An 18862-nucleotide genomic window follows, 5' to 3' on the forward strand; every position below is an offset into this window, starting at 1 on the left:
CTGCCAGAAAATTTATGGCCCCTACCAGACACTTAAGAAATGATAAGTCAGCAGTCAATGACGGTATAATATAGTCCATAAAACAGGTTTTCAACAACTGTGAATCACTGCAACCACAAGAAGTCATTGAACATCCAGTCATAAATGTTTACACAAAACATGAGGCTGATTGGTCCAATAGTTTGTGAGATTAGCTGCAGACAGACAGACAGACAGACAGACAGGTACAAATACTCAAAACCAAATGCATGATCCCCTGCAGGCTTACATCTGACAGAGATAATACCTCTTTGAATGTACATATGGACACCTGAGTATTCTATTGAGATAGATTGAAATATATGAATGTGCCCTTTAAGACAATGATGTTTCCAGTGCAGACTATTTATTTGCTTTTTGTTTTCATCTAAAGGTCTGTGGCTTCAAAGAATTAGTTAATGTTAACATGAAAACAAGAATAACCCAGAACCTCAGGAATCCTAAATTTGTTTTGATGAATCTCAAACTCGATGATGTCATTCTAAATCATCATTTCTCTACTTTTGTTACTGATGGTTCAGCCATTTGGAAAGACATAACATTTCTGGAGAAAATTGTAAAGCTTTGTGACCTCAGTCAAGGATTTGAATTCAATATACACCAAAAATAACTACGTAAACAAGTGAACTGACCTCAGAGTCTCCAGTCTACAGTTTGGACTCTCCAGTCCAGCACACAGCTGCTTCACTCCTGAATCCTGCAGGTTGTTGTAACTCAGGTCCAGCTCTCTCAGGTGGCAGGTGTTGGACTTAAGAGTAGAGGTCATGATTTCACAGTGAGTCTCATTGAGTCCACAGCCAGAAAGTCTGTTATGACACATATATTAAAATACGTTATTATGAAAGAGGACTCTTTATATTGATTTTATGCATTTGATGATAAAACAGTTTGACATGTCCTGTTTTGATGACTGATTTGAGTGAAGGTAGTTAAGTATAAAAAAAGGATATAGAGAATTAAAAGTTATTTAAATATAATTTGAGCATTATTTTTCTTTTGGTCCATTTGCTTTAAGAAGGGGATGTGGCATCCACTAACATCCTCTGTACTTCGTGGCTCCAAAATCACTGGATTATTATTATTAAGAATTTTATTCTGTGTATATTTGAAGAACTAAACTACTAATCTACAATAATTCATGATGTTAATCACATCTGGACTCACAGAGCCTTTCTGCAGTTCCTCACAGCCGGAATCAGTCTCTGTCGTCCTTCCCACGATGTATTGTACTTCTTCAGGTCCAACTCATCCAGAACCTCCTCTGACATCTGCAGCATGTAGGCCAGAGCTGAGCAGTGGATCTCAGAGAGTTTCTTCTCTGACCTGTTCTCTGACTTAAGGAACTCTTGGATCTCCTGATGTACTGAGTGGTCGTTCATCTCCAGCAGACAGTGGAAGATGTTGATGCTTCTGTCAGGAGAGATCTTGTCACTGCTCATCTTCTTCAGGTTGTTGATGGCTCTCTGGATGATTTCTGGACTGTTGTCTGTACGACCCAGCAGGCCTCCCAATAGTCTCTGGTTGGACTCCAGAGAAAGGCCATGAAGGAAACGGACAAACAGGTCCAGGTGACCATTTTCACTTTGGAGGGATTTCTCCATGGCTTTCTTCAGGAAGACATCCAGGGATCTGTATTTATCCCAGTCTTTCCCCAGGAAGTCCTTCAGGGTAGAGAAACCATTCTCGGCTTCATCCAGTTCATGCTCCAGGTATCTGTCATTATCCCAGTCTTTCCCCAGGAAGTTCTCCAGTACCTCTGTCTTCCCGTTGGTGAAACAGTGGAACATGTAGACAGCAGCCAGGAACTCCTGAATGCTCAGATGAACGAAGCAGTAGACTGTTTTCTGGAAGATCACACTCTCTCTTTTGAAGATTTGTGTACAAACTCCTGAGAACACCGAGGCCTCTGTGACATCAAGACCACAGCGCTCCAGGTCTTCTTGGTAGAACATGATGTTTCCTTTCTCCAGATGTTCAAACGCCAGCCTCCCCAGCTTCAGAAGAACTTTCCTGTCAGCCGCCGTCAACTCCTGTAGACTCATCTCATGTCCCTCATCATACTTCTGCTTCTTCCTCTTTGTCTGAACCAACAGGAAGTGTGAGTACAGGTCAGTCAGGGTCTTGGGCAGCTCTCCTCTCTGCTCTGTAGTCAACATGTGATCCAGAACTGTGGCAGTGATCCAGCAGAAGACTGGGATTAGACACATGATGTGGAGGCTCCTGGATGTCTTGATGTGTGAAATCATTCTGCTGGACAGCTCTTCATCACTGACTCTCCTCCTGAAGTACTCCTCCTTCTGGGCGTCAGTGAAGCCTCGTACTTCTGTTACCCTGTCAACACATGCAGGAGGGATCTGATTGGCTGCTGCAGGTCGGGAAGTTATCCAGACGAGAGCCAAGGGAAGTAGATTCCCCTTGATGAGGTTTGTCAGCAGCACATTGACTGATGACTTCTGTGTGACATCAGTCACAACCTCATTGTTGTGGAAATCCAGAGACAGTCTGCTTTCATCCAGGCCGTCAAAGATGAACAGAACTTTACAGACAGCGAGCTCCTCTGCTGTTACCTTCTGTAATGTTGGATGGAAAACATGGAGCAGAGTGAGAAGACTGTACTGCTCATATTTGATCAAGTTCAGCTCCCTGAACGAAAGCAGAATCACCAGACTGATATCTTGGTTTTCCAAACCCTCTGCCCAGTCCAGAGTGAACTTCTGCACCAAGAAGGTTTTTCCAATGCCAGCGACACCATTCGTAAGAACAACTCTGATGTGTTTCTGTTGGTCAGGTAAAGCTTTAAAGATTTCGTGACACTTGATTGGAGTGTCATGGAGGATCTTCTTCTTGGAAGCTGTCTCAAGCTGTGTCACCTCATGTTGGGTATTAACCTCTTCACTCTGTCCCTCTGTGATGTAGAGCTCAGTGTAGATCCTGTTGAGGAGGGTTTCACTTCCTGTTTCATCACTTCCTTCAGTCACATGTTCACATCTCCTCCTCAGACTGATCTTATGTTCATCTAAAACCTCCTGCCGACCACTATCTCCTGAAAGAGAAGGAACACTGTGAGACTAAAGGAAAAGAGAAGCTGATGATTATTTTCATGACCAACATTAAATTAAAGAATTTAAAATTGTATGACTTTAATAACAATCTTTTATGTGTATGCTGTACAACATAACAAATAAACCAAGAGGAATCCTGTGTTTAGACATGATCACATCAGAGGACAGATGTACAGTCTTACTTTGTACAGTGATGGTCTGACTGGCTGTCGGCAGTCCAGCTCTTGTTCTGGATCTTTTCCCACACTGGGGACAGGAGGAGTCTCCTGATGAAGCAGACTGGTCCCAGTGTGAGGTGATGCACAGTCTGGCAAACCAGTGTCCATAGTTGGTAGAGACTGGATCCTTCAGGACGTCCTGACACAAAGCACAGCAGGACGGCTGCTCCTCCCCAGAAACACGACTCCTCTTCTTCTTCTCTCTGTGGAGATGAACACATTCTTTAGACCTCGTCCTGCCACCTCTTGTGGAAATACTTTGTTTTATTCACACACTTAATCACTGACAGTTCAAATATCTCATGGTGGAGCTTCATGAAAACCTCCTGAGTAATGTTCTGCTCCACTGTGAGACAACTTTCAAAAGGCTCAAACTTTCCTCATGTCTTTCAACATTTCCTTACAGTTAAACTGTTCTTGATGAGAGGCAGTTGATCCTCAGGTGGTTTTAGTTTTGGTGTTTTTGGTGGACATGCTGTGTAATTCAGACAAACTTTGGAACAATGATTAATCACATGTCTCAAGTAATTCATCCTCTTATCATTCATTCTTTAGCTGGTGAACTGCTTTGAAATCCACATGAGCGTCAGATGATGGGACACCTTAAAGTAGATTCAACTGTCTGAGGCTGACAGACTGAAACATGGAGATTCTACTGAACATCACTTTCAGTTTCTTCATCTGAAGCCACCAGAGGAGATATTTACTAAAACTGTCACTAATTACCATCAGTGGTGCAAAATTTGTGTCTCCACTTTATTAGTTCAGCAGAATATTCCCTAAAACTTCAGATGTTAATGAGCTGCAGTTCATCTGATTGAGCTGACTGAGCACATATTGCGCAAGTGGTGTGTATGACAACACCTGTATCAACATTCGCAGCTGGCATACGTGAAAAAAGACAAGAGAAAGTCTGCCTCGCAAAGGGAGACAACATGAGACAACACAAACTTGGTGGAACATTTGAGTTACCAAACCGTGACGTCCGTACCGAGGTACTTACCGAACCATGATTTTTTGGTACCGTTACACCCCTACTATTTATTGTTCTAAAGGTTTGTATCCAAAAGGACTTTTCCTTAGTACCGAAGAGTATCGTAAAGTATCGAAATTCATATTGGTATTGGTACCGAAACAAAGATTTTGGATTTTTAGATTTTCTCCAAGGGAGAAAAGGAGAGCGGGGATACTATTATGAACGAGTGCAAGTAAAGCGGCAGCCATCAGGGGGAGAATGGAGAAATGTGACACCGATATGGTGGGGAGGACTAAAGAAAAAGTGGAAACTCAGCAGAAATGTGATACCGTTACGATAAGTGCCAAGTGGGAAGGATTAAGAAAAAGACGACTCAGCGGAAATCTTCACAATAAAAACGGGTGCAGACAAAGAAATTCCAGTCCTGCTCCGGAGCTTGACTCATTGAGTTGTGATGTGTTTGTTGCCTGCGAGCACATTAAACTCAGTTGCATCTGATTCTACGTGTCTCCAGTGATTTTTTGACCTCTGAGTATTTGAGTTTTTTGATATCTAATAGAAAACAAAGAAAGTCTGTTCGAGAAGATGGGAACGAGGTCGCGAGCTTTCTGGCCCAGCTCCAGACCTTTAAATTTATGTTTCTACATTAGTATAGGAATGAACAAGTGAATTTGCTACAAAGTAAGTCCTAAACTGTTCTGGGATATTTTCTTCAGTTTAGTAGAGAATCTTATAAATAAAAACACATATTTGAAAAACATTAATATCATAAATTTTAAGGATCTCAAGATTCTGAAATAAAGGGACAGAGGGAGTACATGGCTCTGATTGGGATACAATTCTAACAAAGCGTTTCTGAAGGGTCAAAATCTTTTGGAGAGTAGTGGGATATGTACTCCCCCAAACTAAATTGCAATATGAAAGATGAGGATAAATCAAACTGTAATAGAGTAAAAAGACAATTTCTGGTGATGAGATGGCTAACCTTCCTTATTATACCAATACATTTATTTATTTTTCTACTAATTAATGATAATTCCCAGGAATCTTGTTGTTGATACCTCACATATGTTTTGCCTCATAAGAGGGAAACCACGCCACCAAATAAAAGAAAAAGATCACATAAGCGAGGACGTGACAAAACGCGAGTGAATATTGGCGTTGCTTATTCCAGGTGGAAAAAACTCCTGTGGAAGAACACTCTGGAAACGCATATATTATAATCGTATCAACCTATATTTGCCGCACTGAGCCGTGACTATCACATAAAATGTGTTATTTTAGCATTACTGTGCTAATGTTTGCTCGTGTTACCAAAACAATTAGAAATAAAACACTCCTAACATATAACTCACAGATAACCTATATCTCACTGGTAAGCTATAACATATTTTAGCGTCCGCCTGGACGTGTGGAAAGGATGACGCAGTTATTCGGCAAACCACTGTTTAAAACTGAACAGTACAGGTTACTGTTGGCCGTAACTACGCCAAAACAACCAACAAACAAGAACTTAGCTGTAACTCCAACTGTGCACTCCTGCTCTCTCCTCCAGCTCGCTCATACACACACCAGCACGCGCACTCACACAGTCCTCATCCCCGTCACGCTCGCCCCCCGCCCCCCTACCTATACTCATTCAATCCCAAAGATGCCATTAACTCACACTGACAATATGACAGAACATTTACTGCAGGGTCGCTACAATATCGTAACATGGTTTAGATTCCTAAATAAATATTCACCTCGTCGCTAGATACTCCTGAAAAACTCGTGCCAGCTCTGCTGTCTGCGCAAGGCTTTTTGTCCTACGAGGCCACCGTCACTTACCCGACGGGAGGGGTGAGCGAGTGAGCGCAAGTGAGCCCTGCAATCTGAATTTGACCACTGATGTCACTGTTACTCACCATTTTTACACACTGAGGCTTTAAACCACGCAACGTAGGCACCTAAACCAACATTTGCATTTTCAATCAATGAACTGAAGTTTGAGTGTGAGAGAACAAGGGTTGTGTCGTCTGCAAACATGATAGGAGAGATTTGAAACATTTGCTATATCATTTATAGGGAAGTCCCGGTCACATTTTTTTTGTATCCGATCTGATACTTTGCAAAGCATTAAGAAAGAAAAAAAAAAAAAGAATGCATCCAAGTTAAGGTTTGTTTTTTATTTAAATACTATCCAAATCTGGCTTTTGCCAACTCACAGGACCGTGGGTGAATGCCATAACACTCCGGCGTTGTTTCAGGCGTGGAGGCTCCGTAGGATCCCTTGATATCCGTGGTGGCCGGATGGATGATATTCCACAGGGAAGCGCACCTATTTCACAGACTTTGAGCGGTGTAAAATACCGTGGTAGGCCGAATACGCAGAGGACCTCTGGCTCATTTCTCACTCGCCAGCGTCTCTTGCCATACTGCCAGGAGCAGCATAATGTAAGGGCCGGTCTACCTGGGCTCAGCTGATAGAGCCATCCCAGTGGCCGATAGCACCGGTGGGTGTGTCTGGAGGTGAGCAAGCCATCAGCTAATAACCACTGTCTTATAAAAAAAATATATTTCTAAAATATACAGGATCGCCAGGATACCCAATCCGAGGATCATCATCATCATAATCATTTATGTAAATAAGAAATAATAGTGGTCTGAATGGATCCCTGCAGAATCCCACAGTGTAGTTTAGCTCTGTTAGAATAGCATCCCTTAACACAAACAAACTGAGCTCTGTTAGAAACATAATTTGTCAACCATTTATGAGTTACATCTTGAAAACCATATTTATATAACTAATAAGATATAGTCAATACGATATTGTGATTTATAGTATCAAATGCTTTAGAAATGTCTAAGAATATACTACAAACAAATTCATTGTTTTCGAGAGCAGATGTAACCATGTCAATCAGGTGAAGCAGAGCTATGTAAGTGGAATATTTTTTTCAAAAACCATATTGATGATTGTAAAGAATTGTTTTGAAATCTAAATGAAGAAGAATCCTGTTGTAGATCATTTTTTGTAGTATTTTTGAAAAACATGGCAAAATAGTTATGGGCCTATAATTGTTCAAACAACATGGATCATCCACTTTAAACAAGGGAATTACTTTGGCAAATTTTAAATCTTCTGGCACAACTCCTGTTTTTAAAGACAGGGAAAAGATGTAGGAAAGTGGTTGCAAGATTAATTGTTTCACCTGCTGGACAAGAGATACTGGAATATTGTCATGGCCAGCTGCAGATGTTTTCAAGTGATCAATTATGTCACTTATTTCCTGGATATCGGGGATCCTGAAAGAAGACATAACAGGAAATGTCCCTTGAATAAAATCCAATGGGTTTACATGACTAGTAGTAATTTTATTTGCTAATTTCTTACCAATATTAACAAAGAAATCATTAAACTGTTCAGCTATATCAAATGGGTTACTTAACAATCCTCCCCATTCAGAAAGACAGAAGGTAATTCTGAGGTAGTTTTTTTTCTCTTTGAAGCAGCTGGTTTAATACTTTCCATGTGGATTTAATGTTGTTTGAACACCTGTTTAATTCATCACTGGCCACGTCATTATCACTATTTCTTTTTTGCAGCTCTAATAGAATTCATTAGAATTATTTGAATTTTCTAATAGTATTTCTATAGGATTTATAAGCACCATGAGTAAGAGGAGTAGGATTTAAGATATATCTTTCATACAGTTTGTTCTTTTTCCTCAGCAGCTTCAACAAATCAGCTGTGAACCATGGCTTATTGACGCCTTGGTGACATTTCTTGGTAGATCTTCCTATGGGAAAACATTCACTGAAACAAGAGCTAATAACTTTCATAAATTTCTGATATGCTAAATCAGCATTATTCTCTTCATATACATCATCCCAGGAAACACTGCCAAGCATGTCTAAACTCATCAATGTTTTTCTTACTCATATTTCTTTAGGTGTTATTAGCTTAGAATTTTCAGCTCTACTAACCTTGTTCACAGAGAGTTGGAATATAGGAAAATGATCTCACAAGTCTGAATATAGAATACCAGATTTCATTCCTTTGGTCAAGTTGCAGATTTTTCAATTAACTCGTATTGATTTAAGAATAAGAGGGAAGAAATAACTAGAATAGAGAACATTTAGAAAGTCCCCAATAAGGGTATCTGAATTATGTTTAAGGAGATTTAAATTAAAATCTTCTAAAATGTAACAAAGCTTTTTCTCTCTGTTGATAAGGCCAAGTGAACAGAACAAACTTTCATTAAAGTCTTTGATGACAGAATCAGGTGGGTGATCAAGAACCCCAACAATAACATTCTGTCCACCAGAGACACTAGAGAGCTCCACAGAAAGAGATTCCACATCAGCCCTATCTGTTTTCAAAGAAAGGTCATCCCTTATTTTGAAGTCATAATCAGCATGAATAAAAAGAGATATGCCACCTCCAGATCTATTTTTTCTTACATGATGAACTGAGTTGTAATTAGGTAATTTAAAGATTTCTTTAGAGTCTTCTGTAAGCCATGATTCAGATAAAGCAATTACGGAAAGTCATGTCTCTGAGTAAAGATAAATATTGAAGGAATTTGTCATAGTTACTTGAAAGACTTCTGATATTCAGATGAAAAGTAGAAAAAATGTGAAATTAACGGTCAGTGTGTCAGTTTTAAAAAAATTCATATCGGTGCATCACTCGCTGACAATACTTCAAATACAGATGTTGCTGCAAAGCTTCATGTTTTAAAACACTGATGCCTTACAAACATCTTAAACCTGGCAGGACAGAAGATCTATATAATCAGCACAATTTCAAGATGGACACCCAAGATTAGTGTCATTGATTCATTATCTGACCAAATGTCTCCTCTTCTGTTCCATTTTATCCTATTGGACATTTGTGGGAAATGTTGTCATAATATGCATGTGAAGTGATGGCCAAAAATATGTTTTTTGAGCACCACCAAAACTGAATCTGTTCATCCTTGCGTCCAAGTGGGAGTTCAGGTCAGACTCTGGATCAGTAGATATCCAAATGTAAAATACTCTGATCAGGGCCAAACTAAAATGAATGCCTTGTAGTTGTACGCCTCCGTAAACCAGTCGAGTTTCATATGTAGCCATGACAGTAGGCAATGTTTCAAATATGGATGTTGCTGCAAAAAAGATACATCTTCCAAAACATGGATGCTTTACATACATCTTCAATGTGGCAGCACAAAGGATCGATACAATCAGCACAGTTTCAAGGTGAACACCCATGAGTAGTGTCACCAATTTAGTATCTGACCAAACGTCCCCCCCTCTGTTCCATTTTATCCTGTTGGACATTTGTGGGAAAGTTAGTCATAACCACTGTATGAATTAATAAATTATGGCCAAAAACATGTCTTTATCGGCCACAGTGACCTTGAATTTTGACAAACAAATTCTAATCAGTTCATTATTGAATTTGCCAAATTTGAAGAAATTTCCTGAGGGTGTTATCAAGATATGACATTCATGAGAATGCTAAGGACTAAGCCACAGTGACCTTGACCTTTGACCCCATAAATTGAATCTGTTCATCCTTGAGTCCAAGTGGAAGTTTGTGCCAAATCTGATGAAATTCCCTCAAAGTGTTCTTGCGATATCGCGTTGAGGAGAATAAGACAGACACAAGGTCACAGTGACCTTTGACCACCTTAATCAGCAGACTGTTTGTACACATTTCCATTCCCTCTTCACATATTTTGAGTCTCTGAACTGAAAAATATTAAAATACATTGAATTTGAACACTGAACACATCTTCAGGCCAACTTACAGTTGAAACTGTCTCCAATGACTCTTTGTGTCTGAGGGTGCAGGTTCATTACTGAAGGTTATAGGTCTGTCCATAGACCGGTCACTCTTCATAGACAGGCAGCTGGACACTGGAGACTCTGCTCTCTGTCTGTGGAAACAACAAATGTTTTACACATATCATTAGACCTTGTAAAGAACAGAGGTAACATTAACATGACACATGGTCAAGATTTGATGATTCCTTCTCCATCTGCATCTCTGAACAGTTTACCTACAGCTGGAAACATGTTTATTTGAGAGAGTGAAGAGTTTCTACATCTACATGTTTGAGGCTGATTTAATGAACTTGTGTTCAAATCATTTCTATAGTTTTTTCACAAACACTTACAACTTACTGTACTCTACTGTGTTTCTAAAGATCATCTATGTGAGAGGAAGCTCCACTCTGTAACATCACTGAACAATCAGAGTGTTTCTGTCGCTCCAACAACTCCATAAGAGTGAGACCTTTTTTTCCTTAACTGATCATGTCAATTTCAGGAGTCACAGTCTTCAAGTTGAACTTTTATTCATATCAAATCAATAAGTGAAGCTTATCAACCTAATAGTTTTGAACCAGGATCTTCAGATTGTAATTGTTTTTTGTGTACACATAATGTAAGTGTATGTCTGTATATCCTTGTAAATATAATTTCCTTTTTCTCCTTATTTCTCCCTTTAGTGAAATTCTTATATAATTTGTTTTGTTTTTCATTGTCTAATCATGGTAACATCTATTTTAATTAGATATTTGAATATCTGCTAATACTTGTTCTGAGGGTGCAGCCTAAAAGAATTTCATTGTGAAATCATGTATTATATAAGTGACAATAAAGCCGAACTTTGTACCTTGAACCAGTGTTTGGATCAAGTAGCACTGAGGTGTGTCAGATTCAGCAGCTACAGCTGTTATTACAATGTGTCAGATACGCATTTAATCAACATTTAGGTAAATATAAGTATCAGGTCGGACTCTGCATCAGTAGATATCCAAATGTAAAATACTCTGATCAGGGCCAAACTAAAATGAATGCCTCGTAGTTGTACGCCTCCGTAAACCAGTCGAGTTTCATATGTAGCCATGACAGTAGGCAATGTTTCAAATATGGATGTTGCTGCAAAAAAGATACATCTTCCAAAACATGGATGCTTTACATACATCTTCAATGTGGCAGCACAAAGGATCGATACAATCAGCACAGTTTCAAGGTGAACACCCATGAGTAGTGTCACCAATTTAGTATCTGACCAAACGTCCCCCCCTCTGTTCCATTTTATCCTGTTGGACATTTGTGGGAAAGTTAGTCATAACCACTGTATGAATTAATAAATTATGGCCAAAAACATGTCTTTATCGGCCACAGTGACCTTGAATTTTGACAAACAAATTCTAATCAGTTCATTATTGAATTTGCCAAATTTGAAGAAATTTCCTGAGGGTGTTATCAAGATATGACATTCATGAGAATGCTAAGGACTAAGCCACAGTGACCTTGACCTTTGACCCCATAAATTGAATCTGTTCATCCTTGAGTCCAAGTGGAAGTTTGTGCCAAATCTGATGAAATTCCCTCAAAGTGTTCTTGCGATATCGCGTTGAGGAGAATAAGACAGACACAAGGTCACAGTGACCTTTGACCACCTTAATCAGCAGGCTGTTTGTACACATTTCCATTCCCTCTTCACATATTTTGATTCTCTGAACTGAAAAATATTAAAATACATTGAATTTGAACACTGAACACATCTTCAGGCCAACTTACAGTTGAAACTGTCTCCAATGACTCTTTGTGTCTGAGGGTGCAGGTTCATTACTGAAGGTTATAGGTCTGTCCATAGACCGGTCACTCTTCATAGACAGGCAGCTGGACACTGGAGACTCTGCTCTCTGTCTGTGGAAACAACAAATGTTTTACACATATCATTAGACCTTGTAAAGAACAGAGGTAACATTAACATGACACATGGTCAAGATTTGATGATTCCTTCTCCATCTGCATCTCTGAACAGTTTACCTACAGCTGGAAACATGTTTATTTGAGAGAGTGAAGAGTTTCTACATCTACATGTTTGAGGCTGATTTAATGAACTTGTGTTCAAATCATTTCTATAGTTTTTTCACAAACACTTACAACTTACTGTACTCTACTGTGTTTCTAAAGATCATCTATGTGAGAGGAAGCTCCACTCTGTAACATCACTGAACAATCAGAGTGTTTCTGTCGCTCCAACAACTCCATAAGAGTGAGACCTTTTTTTCCTTAACTGATCATGTCAATTTCAGGAGTCACAGTCTTCAAGTTGAACTTTTATTCATATCAAATCAATAAGTGAAGCTTATCAACCTAATAGTTTTGAACCAGGATCTTCAGATTGTAATTGTTTTTTGTGTACACATAATGTAAGTGTATGTCTGTATATCCTTGTAAATATAATTTCCTTTTTCTCCTTATTTCTCCCTTTAGTGAAATTCTTATATAATTTGTTTTGTTTTTCATTGTCTAATCATGGTAACATCTATTTTAATTAGATATTTGAATATCTGCTAATACTTGTTCTGAGGGTGCAGCCTAAAAGAATTTCATTGTGAAATCATGTATTATATAAGTGACAATAAAGCCGAACTTTGTACCTTGAACCAGTGTTTGGATCAAGTAGCACTGAGGTGTGTCAGATTCAGCAGCTACAGCTGTTATTACAATGTGTCAGATACGCATTTAATCAACATTTAGGTAAATATAAGTATCAGGTCGGACTCTGCATCAGTAGATATCCAAATGTAAAATACTCTGATCAGGGCCAAACTAAAATGAATGCCTCGTAGTTGTACGCCTCCGTAAACCAGTCGAGTTTCATATGTAGCCATGACAGTAGGCAATGTTTCAAATATGGATGTTGCTGCAAAAAAGATACATCTTCCAAAACATGGATGCTTTACATACATCTTCAATGTGGCAGCACAAAGGATCGATACAATCAGCACAGTTTCAAGGTGAACACCCATGAGTAGTGTCACCAATTTAGTATCTGACCAAACGTCCCCCCCTCTGTTCCATTTTATCCTGTTGGACATTTGTGGGAAAGTTAGTCATAACCACTGTATGAATTAATAAATTATGGCCAAAAACATGTCTTTATCGGCCACAGTGACCTTGAATTTTGACAAACAAATTCTAATCAGTTCATTATTGAATTTGCCAAATTTGAAGAAATTTCCTGAGGGTGTTATCAAGATATGACATTCATGAGAATGCTAAGGACTAAGCCACAGTGACCTTGACCTTTGACCCCATAAATTGAATCTGTTCATCCTTGAGTCCAAGTGGAAGTTTGTGCCAAATCTGATGAAATTCCCTCAAAGTGTTCTTGCGATATCGCGTTGAGGAGAATAAGACAGACACAAGGTCACAGTGACCTTTGACCACCTTAATCAGCAGGCTGTTTGTACACATTTCCATTCCCTCTTCACATATTTTGATTCTCTGAACTGAAAAATATTAAAATACATTGAATTTGAACACTGAACACATCTTCAGGCCAACTTACAGTTGAAACTGTCTCCAATGACTCTTTGTGTCTGAGGGTGCAGGTTCATTACTGAAGGTTATAGGTCTGTCCATAGACCGGTCACTCTTCATAGACAGGCAGCTGGACACTGGAGACTCTGCTCTCTGTCTGTGGAAACAACAAATGATTTACACATATCATTAGACCTTGTAAAGAACAGAGGTAACATTAACATGACACATGGTCAAGATTTGATGATTCCTTCTCCATCTGCATCTCTGAACAGTTTACCTACAGCTGGAAACATGTTTATTTGAGAGAGTGAAGAGTTTCTACATCTACATGTTTGAGGCTGATTTAATGAACTTGTGTTCAAATCATTTCTATAGTTTTTTCACAAACACTTACAACTTACTGTACTCTACTGTGTTTCTAAAGATCATCTATGTGAGAGGAAGCTCCACTCTGTAACATCACTGAACAATCAGAGTGTTTCTGTCGCTCCAACAACTCCATAAGAGTGAGACCTTTTTTTCCTTAACTGATCATGTCAATTTCAGGAGTCACAGTCTTCAAGTTGAACTTTTATTCATATCAAATCAATAAGTGAAGCTTATCAACCTAATAGTTTTGAACCAGGATCTTCAGATTGTAATTGTTTTTTGTGTACACATAATGTAAGTGTATGTCTGTATATCCTTGTAAATATAATTTCCTTTTTCTCCTTATTTCTCCCTTTAGTGAAATTCTTATATAATTTGTTTTGTTTTTCATTGTCTAATCATGGTAACATCTATTTTAATTAGATATTTGAATATCTGCTAATACTTGTTCTGAGGGTGCAGCCTAAAAGAATTTCATTGTGAAATCATGTATTATATAAGTGACAATAAAGCCGAACTTTGTACCTTGAACCAGTGTTTGGATCAAGTAGCACTGAGGTGTGTCAGATTCAGCAGCTACAGCTGTTATTACAATGTGTCAGATACGCATTTAATCAACATTTAGGTAAATATAAGTATCAGGTCGGACTCTGCATCAGTAGATATCCAAATGTAAAATACTCTGATCAGGGCCAAACTAAAATGAATGCCTCGTAGTTGTACGCCTCCGTAAACCAGTCGAGTTTCATATGTAGCCATGACAGTAGGCAATGTTTCAAATATGGATGTTGCTGCAAAAAAGATACATCTTCCAAAACATGGATGCTTTACATACATCTTCAATGTGGCAGCACAAAGGATCGATACAATCAGCACAGTTTCAAGGTGAACACCCATGAGTAGTGTCACCAATTTAGTATCTGACCAAACGTCCCCCCCTCTGTTCCATTTTATCCTGTTGGACATTTGTGGGAAAGTTAGTCATAACCACTGTATGAATTAATAAATTATGGCCAAAAACATGTCTTTATCGGCCACAGTGACCTTGAATTTTGACAAACAAATTCTAATCAGTTCATTATTGAATTTGCCAAATTTGAAGAAATTTCCTGAGGGTGTTATCAAGATATGACATTCATGAGAATGCTAAGGACTAAGCCACAGTGACCTTGACCTTTGACCCCATAAATTGAATCTGTTCATCCTTGAGTCCAAGTGGAAGTTTGTGCCAAATCTGATGAAATTCCCTCAAAGTGTTCTTGCGATATCGCGTTGAGGAGAATAAGACAGACACAAGGTCACAGTGACCTTTGACCACCTTAATCAGCAGGCTGTTTGTACACATTTCCATTCCCTCTTCACATATTTTGATTCTCTGAACTGAAAAATATTAAAATACATTGAATTTGAACACTGAACACATCTTCAGGCCAACTTACAGTTGAAACTGTCTCCAATGACTCTTTGTGTCTGAGGGTGCAGGTTCATTACTGAAGGTTATAGGTCTGTCCATAGACCGGTCACTCTTCATAGACAGGCAGCTGGACACTGGAGACTCTGCTCTCTGTCTGTGGAAACAACAAATGTTTTACACATATCATTAGACCTTGTAAAGAACAGAGGTAACATTAACATGACACATGGTCAAGATTTGATGATTCCTTCTCCATCTGCATCTCTGAACAGTTTACCTACAGCTGGAAACATGTTTATTTGAGAGAGTGAAGAGTTTCTACATCTACATGTTTGAGGCTGATTTAATGAACTTGTGTTCAAATCATTTCTATAGTTTTTTCACAAACACTTACAACTTACTGTACTCTACTGTGTTTCTAAAGATCATCTATGTGAGAGGAAGCTCCACTCTGTAACATCACTGAACAATCAGAGTGTTTCTGTCGCTCCAACAACTCCATAAGAGTGAGACCTTTTTTTCCTTAACTGATCATGTCAATTTCAGGAGTCACAGTCTTCAAGTTGAACTTTTATTCATATCAAATCAATAAGTGAAGCTTATCAACCTAATAGTTTTGAACCAGGATCTTCAGATTGTAATTGTTTTTTGTGTACACATAATGTAAGTGTATGTCTGTATATCCTTGTAAATATAATTTCCTTTTTCTCCTTATTTCTCCCTTTAGTGAAATTCTTATATAATTTGTTTTGTTTTTCATTGTCTAATCATGGTAACATCTATTTTAATTAGATATTTGAATATCTGCTAATACTTGTTCTGAGGGTGCAGCCTAAAAGAATTTCATTGTGAAATCATGTATTATATAAGTGACAATAAAGCCGAACTTTGTACCTTGAACCAGTGTTTGGATCAAGTAGCACTGAGGTGTGTCAGATTCAGCAGCTACAGCTGTTATTACAATGTGTCAGATACGCATTTAATCAACATTTAGGTAAATATAAGTATCAGGTCGGACTCTGCATCAGTAGATATCCAAATGTAAAATACTCTGATCAGGGCCAAACTAAAATGAATGCCTCGTAGTTGTACGCCTCCGTAAACCAGTCGAGTTTCATATGTAGCCATGACAGTAGGCAATGTTTCAAATATGGATGTTGCTGCAAAAAAGATACATCTTCCAAAACATGGATGCTTTACATACATCTTCAATGTGGCAGCACAAAGGATCGATACAATCAGCACAGTTTCAAGGTGAACACCCATGAGTAGTGTCACCAATTTAGTATCTGACCAAACGTCCCCCCCTCTGTTCCATTTTATCCTGTTGGACATTTGTGGGAAAGTTAGTCATAACCACTGTATGAATTAATAAATTATGGCCAAAAACATGTCTTTATCGGCCACAGTGACCTTGAATTTTGACAAACAAATTCTAATCAGTTCATTATTGAATTTGCCAAATTTGAAGAAATTTCCTGAGGGTGTTATCAAGATATGACATTCATGAGAATGCTAAGGACTAAGCCACAGTGACCTTGACCTTTGACCCCATAAATTGAATCTGTTCATCCTTGAGTCCAAGTGGAAGTTTGTGCCAAATCTGATGAAATTCCCTCAAAGTGTTCTTGCGATATCGCGTTGAGGAGAATAAGACAGACACAAGGTCACAGTGACCTTTGACCACCTTAATCAGCAGGCTGTTTGTACACATTTCCATTCCCTCTTCACATATTTTGATTCTCTGAACTGAAAAATATTAAAATACATTGAATTTGAACACTGAACACATCTTCAGGCCAACTTACAGTTGAAACTGTCTCCAATGACTCTTTGTGTCTGAGGGTGCAGGTTCATTACTGAAGGTTATAGGTCTGTCCATAGACCGGTCACTCTTCATAGACAGGCAGCTGGACACTGGAGACTCTGCTCTCTGTCTGTGGAAACAACAAATGTTTTACACATATCATTAGACCTTGTAAAGAACAGAGGTAACATTAACATGACACATGGTCAAGATTTGATGATTCCTTCTCCATCTGCATCTCTGAACAGTTTACCTACAGCTGGAAACATGTTTATTTGAGAGAGTGAAGAGTTTCTACATCTACATGTTTGAGGCTGATTTAATGAACTTGTGTTCAAATCATTTCTATAGTTTTTTCACAAACACTTACAACTTACTGTACTCTACTGTGTTTCTAAAGATCATCTATGTGAGAGGAAGCTCCACTCTGTAACATCACTGAACAATCAGAGTGTTTCTGTCGCTCCAACAACTCCATAAGAGTGAGACCTTTTTTTCCTTAACTGATCATGTCAATTTCAGGAGTCACAGTCTTCAAGTTGAACTTTTATTCATATCAAATCAATAAGTGAAGCTTATCAACCTAATAGTTTTGAACCAGGATCTTCAGATTGTAATTGTTTTTTGTGTACACATAATGTAAGTGTATGTCTGTATATCCTTGTAAATATAATTTCCTTTTTCTCCTTATTTCTCCCTTTAGTGAAATTCTTATATAATTTGTTTTGTTTTTCATTGTCTAATCATGGTAACATCTATTTTAATTAGATATTTGAATATCTGCTAATACTTGTTCTGAGGGTGCAGCCTAAAAGAATTTCATTGTGAAATCATGTATTATATAAGTGACAATAAAGCCGAACTTTGTACCTTGAACCAGTGTTTGGATCAAGTAGCACTGAGGTGTGTCAGATTCAGCAGCTACAGCTGTTATTACAATGTGTCAGATACGCATTTAATCAACATTTAGGTAAATATAAGTATCAGGTCGGACTCTGCATCAGTAGATATCCAAATGTAAAATACTCTGATCAGGGCCAAACTAAAATGAATGCCTCGTAGTTGTACGCCTCCGTAAACCAGTCGAGTTTCATATGTAGCCATGACAGTAGGCAATGTTTCAAATATGGATGTTGCTGCAAAAAAGATACATCTTCCAAAACATGGATGCTTTACATACATCTTCAATGTGGCAGCACAAAGGATCGATACAATCAGCACAGTTTCAAGGTGAACACCCATGAGTAGTGTCACCAATTTAGTATCTGACCAAACGTCCCCCCCTCTGTTCCATTTTATCCTGTTGGACATTTGTGGGAAAGTTAGTCATAACCACTGTATGAATTAATAAATTATGGCCAAAAACATGTCTTTATCGGCCACAGTGACCTTGAATTTTGACAAACAAATTCTAATCAGTTCATTATTGAATTTGCCAAATTTGAAGAAATTTCCTGAGGGTGTTATCAAGATATGACATTCATGAGAATGCTAAGGACTAAGCCACAGTGACCTTGACCTTTGACCCCATAAATTGAATCTGTTCATCCTTGAGTCCAAGTGGAAGTTTGTGCCAAATCTGATGAAATTCCCTCAAAGTGTTCTTGCGATATCGCGTTGAGGAGAATAAGACAGACACAAGGTCACAGTGAC

At 38.5% G+C, this 18862-nt stretch overlaps 1 protein-coding gene across 1 annotated transcript in view; it reads right to left on the bottom strand.

Moving 5' to 3' along the window:
- Nucleotides 1-1199: 1199 nt before the first annotated feature.
- LOC117253861 (NLR family CARD domain-containing protein 3-like) overlaps nt 1200-18862 on the bottom strand; it is a 30042-nt gene continuing 12379 nt past the window's right edge. Inside the window, exons 4-10 of the mRNA XM_033621649.2 lie at nt 17211-17339; nt 15428-15556; nt 13645-13773; nt 11862-11990; nt 10079-10207; nt 3284-3522; nt 1200-3082 (exon numbers count right to left, since the gene is read on the bottom strand). Of these exons, the coding sequence (XP_033477540.2) occupies nt 1200-3082; nt 3284-3522; nt 10079-10207; nt 11862-11990; nt 13645-13773; nt 15428-15556; nt 17211-17339 (2767 nt within the window). The remainder of the gene's footprint in view (nt 3083-3283; nt 3523-10078; nt 10208-11861; nt 11991-13644; nt 13774-15427; nt 15557-17210; nt 17340-18862) is intronic.

Source organism: Epinephelus lanceolatus, chromosome 6, assembly GCF_041903045.1.
Source record: "Epinephelus lanceolatus isolate andai-2023 chromosome 6, ASM4190304v1, whole genome shotgun sequence".
In the NCBI taxonomy this organism is placed as follows: domain Eukaryota; kingdom Metazoa; phylum Chordata; class Actinopteri; order Perciformes; family Serranidae; genus Epinephelus; species Epinephelus lanceolatus.